This window comes from Cyclopterus lumpus, chromosome 16, assembly GCF_009769545.1.
Source record: "Cyclopterus lumpus isolate fCycLum1 chromosome 16, fCycLum1.pri, whole genome shotgun sequence".
Lineage (NCBI taxonomy): Eukaryota > Metazoa > Chordata > Actinopteri > Perciformes > Cyclopteridae > Cyclopterus > Cyclopterus lumpus.
In genome coordinates, this window is record NC_046981.1 from 1,657,977 (window position 1) to 1,665,476 (window position 7,500).

At 47.5% G+C, this 7,500-nt stretch overlaps 2 protein-coding genes across 6 annotated transcripts in view; one reads left to right on the forward strand and one right to left on the reverse strand.

The window, feature by feature from the left end:
- Window positions 1-2,726, forward strand: part of ndufaf6 (NADH:ubiquinone oxidoreductase complex assembly factor 6) — a 14,694-nt gene extending 11,968 nt beyond the window's left edge. For 4 of the 5 annotated variants that reach the window (XM_034553230.1, XM_034553233.1, XM_034553231.1 and 1 more), the window contains one exon: window positions 2,239-2,454. In XM_034553230.1, coding sequence (XP_034409121.1) covers window positions 2,239-2,367 — 129 coding nt within the window. In that variant the 3' untranslated portion in view covers window positions 2,368-2,454. Of the gene's footprint in view, window positions 1-2,238 lie in introns of all 5 variants that reach the window. The other variant, XM_034553234.1, reaches the window with a different exon arrangement.
- A 1,031-nt stretch (window positions 2,727-3,757) lies between these two features.
- LOC117745744 (beta-2 adrenergic receptor) lies at window positions 3,758-4,780 on the reverse strand. The gene has a single exon (XM_034554272.1). It carries the CDS (start codon window positions 4,769-4,771, stop codon window positions 3,758-3,760), a length of 1,014 nt encoding a protein of 337 aa, XP_034410163.1. The 5' UTR covers window positions 4,772-4,780.
- Window positions 4,781-7,500: the final 2,720 nt, after the last annotated feature.

Consider the following 7,500-nt stretch of genomic DNA (forward strand, 5'->3'; position numbering starts at 1 on the left):
AGATGGAGGCCTCCTGGAAAAGATGGAGGCCTTCATGAAAAGATGGAGGCCTTCATGAAAAGATGAAGGCCTTCGGGAAAAGATGGAGGCCTTCGGGAAAAGATGGAGGCCTTCGGGAAAAGATGGAGGCCTCCGGGAAAAGATGAAGGCCTTCATGAAAAATGGAGGCCTTCGGGAAAAGATGAAGGCCTTCGGGAAAAGATGAAGGCCTTCATGAAAAGATGGAGGCCTTCGGGAAAAGATGGAGGCCTCCGGGAAAAGATGGAGGCCTCCGGGAAAAGATGAAGGCCTTCATGAAAAGATGAAGGCCTTCGGGAAAAGATGAAGGCCTTCATGAAAAGATGAAGGCCTTCGGGAAAAGATGAAGGCCTTCATGAAAAGATGAAGGCCTTCGGGAAAAGATGAAGGCCTTCGGGAAAAGATGAAGGCCTTCATGAAAAGATGAAGGCCTTCGGGAAAAGATGGAGGCCTCCGGGAAAAGATGAAGGCCTTCGGGAAAAGATGGAGGCCTTCATGAAAAGATGGAGGCCTTCATGAAAAGATGAAGGCCTTCGGGAAAAGATGAAGGCCTTCATGAAAAGATGAAGGCCTTCGGGAAAAGATGGAGGCCTCCGGGAAAAGATGAAGGCCTTCGGGAAAAGATGGAGGCCTTCATGAAAAGATGGAGGCCTTCATGAAAAGATGAAGGCCTTCGGGAAAAGATGGAGGCCTTCATGAAAAGATGGAGGCCTTCGGGAAAAGATGAAGGCCTTCGGGAAAAGATGGAGGCCTTCAGGAAAAGATGGAGGCCTTCAGGAAAAGATGAAGGCCTTCATGAAAAGATGGAGGCCTTCGGGAAAAGATGGAGGCCTTCGGGAAAAGATGAAGGCCTTCGGGAAAAGATGGAGGCCTTCGGGAAAAGATGGAGGCCTTCAGGAAAAGATGGAGGCCTTCAGGAAAAGATGGAGGCCTTCATGAAAAGATGGAGGCCTTCGGGAAAAGATGGAGGCCTTCGGGAAAAGATGGAGGCCTTCGGGAAAAGATGAAGGCCTTCGGGAAAAGATGGAGGCCTTCATGAAAAGATGAAGGCCTTCGGGAAAAGATGAAGGCCTTCATGAAAAGATGAAGGCCTTCGGGAAAAGATGGAGGCCTTCATGAAAAGATGGAGGCCTTCGGGAAAAGATGAAGGCCTTCGGGAAAAGATGGAGGCCTTCATGAAAAGATGGAGGCCTTCGGGAAAAGATGGAGGCCTTCGGGAAAAGATGAAGGCCTTCGGGAAAAGATGGAGGCCTTCGGGAAAAGATGGAGGCCTTCATGAAAAGATGGAGGCCTTCGGGAAAAGATGAAGGCCTTCGGGAAAAGATGGAGGCCTTCGGGAAAAGATGGAGGCCTTCAGGAAAAGATGAAGGCCTTCATGAAAAGATGGAGGCCTTCGGGAAAAGATGAAGGCCTTCATGAAAAGATGGAGGCCTTCGGGAAAAGATGAAGGCCTTCATGAAAAGATGGAGGCCTTCGGGAAAAGATGAAGGCCTTCATGAAAAGATGGAGGCCTTCGGGAAAAGATGGAGGCCTTCGGGAAAAGATGAAGGCCTTCATGAAAAGATGAAGGCCTTCGGGAAAAGATGAAGGCCTTCATGAAAAGATGGAGGCCTTCGGGAAAAGATGAAGGCCTTCATGAAAAGATGGAGGCCTTCGGGAAAAGATGAAGGCCTTCATGAAAAGATGGAGGCCTTCGGGAAAAGATGGAGGCCTTCGGGAAAAGATGGAGGCCTCCGGGAAAAGATGAAGGCCTTCGGGAAAAGATGGAGGCCTCCAGGAAAAGATGGAGGCCTTCAGGAAAAGATAGAGGCTTTCAGGAAAAAATTCTGTACAGCTAATTGGTCTACTTTAATAACTTGTATTTGATTATTAATACTTTATTTTTATTGTTTTATTTGTTTAGAACAAAAAGTCTAATACAAACCGAAATGAAGTTTATTTACAAAAGGGAAAAGAGAAGAATATAAATAGTTGAAAAATGTCTTTGTAAACTCAAACAATACAAATAAATGTGTTTGACTAATAATAACAAGTGAATATAAATCCAACTAGCAATGAAAACACAATGAATTACTTTGACTTCTTTATTTATAATTCTTGTGATTTGGGCCTTTTCTTTTGACTAAATATTATCGTGACAACAACGTTTTGACTAAACCTGATAAGCCAGATGTTGGTGTGGTAAGGCGCTCTCTTCTTCTGTGGTGCTGTGTGCTGCAGGTGGTGTTGGAGGACTACCTGCAGCGCGTGAGGAGGGCAGATTTTGATGTTTTCCACCCGAGTCTGAAGAACAGAAACCCCCTCGTGCCCTTCCAGCTGTACCTCCGCTCCTGGAAGAAGACCTACTGACATCCTCCTCCTCTTCCTCTTCCTCCTCCTGCTCCTCCTCTTCCTCCTCCTGCTCTTCCTCCTCCTGCTCCTCCTCTTCCTCTTCCTCCTCCTGCTCTTCCTCTTCCTCCTCCTGCTCTTCCCCCTGCTCCTCCTCTTCCTCTTCCTCCTCTTCCTCTTCCTCTTCCTCTTCCTCCTCCTCTTCCTCTTCCTCCTCCTGCTCTTCCCCCTGCTCCTCCTGCTCCTCCTCCTCCTCCTCTTCCTCCTCCTGCAGTACCAGCAGGACTGAAGCCCAGAGACTTACGGAGGTCCACAGAGAAATCTGGACTTGTTGTGAACCACAGTGAAGTCCGCCTCCTCAATAAAAACCACAAAACCTCCTCCGGCTCTTCACTCCAGCTCTCTCTCTGGAGACCAGAGATTCCTCCAGAATATAATATTCTATTTTCTGACTGAATATTAGTGTAATTATTATATATATTTTTTATATATATATATATATATATATAAATACATTTTTTAGGGCTATACAAAATAAACTGAATAGAATTGAACACACGTGGTATTTTCAAAATCATCTGCATGCGACGAGAGGCCAAAACTCTGTTTGAAACCACCTGTATTTACACCTGTGTACAGTGAAGGAGCCTGAATCTGCAAAATGTGGAATTATGTGTCGTGGGCTTTTATTGTGAAAGCTGAGAACGGAGTGAGTGGATCTGCTCTGAACTGAATATTTCAAGGTGGAAAAGAAATAAAGGTTATACATTTTCTTTGTTTGGACCAGGCGGAAACTTCCGGTTCTGAAATATAAAGCCAATCCTGAAAGCTGCATTCTCTCTCCTGACCACCAGGGGGCGACTCCTTTGGTTGTATAGAAGTATATGCTTCATGTGTTAAAGCTGCATTATCTCTACTGACCACCAGGGGGCGACTCCTCTGGTTGTATAGAAGTCTATGCTTCATGTGTTAAAGCTGCATTCTCTCTCCTGACCACCAGGAGGCGACTCCTCTGGTTGTATAGAAGTCTATGCTTCATGTGTTAAAGCTGCATTCTCTCTCCTGACCACCAGGAGGCGACTCCTCTGGTTGTATAGAAGTCTATGCTTCATGTGTTAAAGCTGCATTCTCTCTCCTGACCACCAGGAGGCGTGCCTCCCCCTCCAGACTGCAGTAATAAAACACATCACCCTCGCTGACATTTGTGCTGCCTGAAACAAACATTTAAAAGTGTTTTTAATGGATCAAACTCAGATCAAAAGGCTTCTGTTACACAGAACGAGACAAATGCCCACAAAGATAGACATTAAATATCCAACATTTGTGATCTGATAACGTCCCTTGCTTTTTACCGACATATTTTTGCGACAGCAATCCCAGAGACATGCGGACGAGTCCCTGAACTTGATCCTCAACTCAAGCGTTTGGTTCCTGAGCTCTTGGATCCTTTGACGAACAGCTTGTGAGCGCAGCGTCTGAACTTCTGATCCCTCACGCTGTAAATTATCACATTCCAGCAGCTGTTGCTGGCCAAAATCCAGAAGGCGAAAAAGGAAAAGTCGCACCATTCGTTCCCCAAAACGTTCCCCACCACGAAGACGGCGATGGGGGTGAACGAGGAGGTGAACGCCACGGTCAGCGTCCCGATGGTTTTGGCCGCTTTGATGTCGGAGAAAGTGGGTTTGGTGACGCCGTGGCGCTCGCTCTCGGCCAGGCGTTTCCTCCGCTTGGAGTGCTGCCTGATGCCGGACAGGGAGACCACGTTGATGACCACCGTTGCACCGAGGAGGGTGAAGTCAAAGGCCGGGAAGAGGAGGAGGATGTTCCAGGCCGGGCTCGGGAACTCGCCGACGGCGCCCAGCGCGTAGTTGCACATCCGGCTGCAGGAGTTGTACTCCAGAGCGATCTCGCTGCTGAAGACCATCGGAGACACCGCCAGGGAGAAGCTCCCCGCCCAGGAGAGGACGACGAGGATCCTGGTCCTCCTCCGCGTGATCACGGAGTCCTTGTGCAGCGGCCTCAGCACGGCGATGCTGCGCTCGATGGTCAGCAGGAAGATGGTGGTGATGGAGACCAAGGTGCACCCGGCGAAGACGGGGCCGATGACGTTGCACGGGTGGAAACGCACCGACCGCGAATTGTACGAGGTCCACTCCGGCGCCGAGTCGGTCGCCATGAGGTAGACCTCGGCGTAGACGGACAGCGGCACCACGAACGCCCCCACCGCCAGGTCCGCCACGGCGAGCGACGCCTTCAGGTACCCCTGCGGCGTGTGGAAGTGTTTGGTTCCGAGAACCACGGCGAGAGTCACCAAGTTCCCAAACAAGATGGCGAGGATCAGCAGCACCATGAAGAGCACCATGAGGACCTTGTTGGCCAGCGTACAGCAGCACACGGTGCAGAGCTCCGTTTGGTCCGGCATCATTGATTTGGTCTCAATCGTTGGATCAACATTCACTTCGTGACCTGAAAGTAAAACAAACAGATCTTATCTTTTCATAAATCAAAACAACAATAACAGCAACAAGAGAAGAGTTCCTTTGTGTCCACGAGCCTGAACGAAAAACTCTGTTTCATGTTTAGAAATGAAAGATGAAACAAGCCTGTGGATGTAAAAGCTGAAGGAGAGGAGTCAACTACAACTCCCAAGATGCATTTCAGAAAGAAATATCCAATCGCAGAGCATTGGATGGATGGATGACGGATGATGGATGTTAGATGCATGGAGGATGGATGGATGGATGGATGGATGGATGTTAGATGGATGGAGGATGATGTATGGATGGATGGATATTGGATAGATGGATGGATGTTAGATGCATGGAGGATGATGAATGTTAGATGGATGGAGGATGATGGATGTTAGACGGATGGAGGATGATGGATGTTAGATGGATGGAGGATGGATGGATGTTAGATGCATGGAGGATGGATGGATGGATGAGGGATGGATGGAGGATGATGAATGTTAGATGGATGGATGGAGGATGATGGATGTTAGATGGATGGAGGATGGATGGATGTTAGATGCATGGAGGATGGATGGATGGATGAGGGATGGATGGATGGATGTTAGATGGATGGAGGATGATGGATGGAGGATGATGGATGTTAGATGCATGGAGGATGGATGGATGGATGAGGGATGGATGGATGGATGGATGTTAGATGGATGGAGGATGATGGATGTTAGATGCATGGAGGATGATGGATGTTAGATGGATGGAGGATGGATGGATGTTAGATGCATGGAGGATGATGGATGGAGGATAATGGATGGAGGATGATGGATGTTAGATGGATGGATGTTAGATGCATGGAGGATGGATGGATGGATGAGGGATGGATGGATGTTAGATGGATGGAGGATGATGAATGTTAGATGGATGGATGGATGTTAGATGGATGGAGGATGATGGATGTTAGATGGATGGAGGATGATGGATGTTAGATGGATGGAGGATGGATGGATGTTAGATGCATGGAGGATGGATGGATGGATGAGGGATGGATGGAGGATGATGAATGTTAGATGGATGGATGGAGGATGATGGATGTTAGATGGATGGAGGATGGATGGATGTTAGATGCATGGAGGATGGATGGATGGATGAGGGATGGATGGATGGATGGATGTTAGATGGATGGAGGATGATGAATGTTAGATGGATGGATGGATGGATGGAGGATGATGGATGTTAGATGGATGGATGGATGGATGGAGGATGATGGATGTTAGATGGATGGATGTTAGATGCATGGAGGATGGATGGATGGATGAGGGATGGATGGATGGAGGATGATGGATGTTAGATGGATGGATGGATGATGAATGTTAGATGGATGGATGGATGGATGGAGGATGATGGATGTTAGATGGATGGATGGAGGATGATGGATGTTAGATGGATGGAGGATGATGGATGTTAGATGCATGGAGGATGGATGGATGGATGGATGAGGGATGGATGGATGGAGGATGATGGATGTTAGATGGATGGATGGATGGATGTTAGATGGATGGAGGATGATGGATGTTAGATGGATGGAGGATGGATGGATGTTAGATGCATGGAGGATGGATGGATGGATGAGGGATGGATGGATGGATGGATGTTAGATGGATGGATGGATGGAGGATGATGAATGTTAGATGGATGGATGGATGGAGGATGATGGATGTTAGATGGATGGATGTTAGATGCATGGAGGATGGATGAGGGATGGATGGATGGATGGAGGATGATGAATGTTAGATGGATGGATGGATGTTAGATGGATGGAGGATGATGGATGTTAGATGGATGGATGGATGTTAGATGGATGGAGGATGATGGATGTTAGATGGATGGAGGATGATGGATGTTAGATGGATGGATGGATGTTAGATGCATGGAGGATGGATGGATGAGGGATGGATGGATGTTAGATGGATGGAGGATGATGGATGTTAGATGGATGGATGGATGAGGGATGGATGGATGTTAGATGGATGGAGGATGATGGATGTTAGATGCATGGAGGATGATGGATGTTAGATGGATGGAGGATGATGGATGTTAGATGGATGGAGGATGATGGATGTTAGATGGATGGATGACGGATGGATGGAGGATGATGGATGTTAGATGGATGGATGGATGTTAGATGCATGGAGGATGGATGGATGGATGAGGGATGGATGGATGTTAGATGGATGGAGGATGATGGATGTTAGATGGATGGATGGATGGATGGATGGATGGATGGATGAGGGATGGATGGATGTTAGATGGATGGAGGATGATGGATGTTAGATGGATGGATGGATGTTAGATGGATGGATGGATGTTAGATGGATGGAGGATGATGGATGTTAGATGCATGGAGGATGGATGGATGGATGAGGGATGGATGGATGTTAGATGGATGGAGGATGATGGATGTTAGATGGATGATGGATGTTAGATGGATGGAGGATGATGGATGTTAGATGGATGGAGGATGATGGATGTTAGATGGATGATGGATGTTAGATGGATGGAGGATGATGGATGTTAGATGGATGGAGGATGATGGATGTTAGATGGATGATGGATGTTAGATGGATGGAGGATGATGGATGTTAGATGGATGGAGGATGATGGATGTTAGATGGATGGAGGATGATGGATG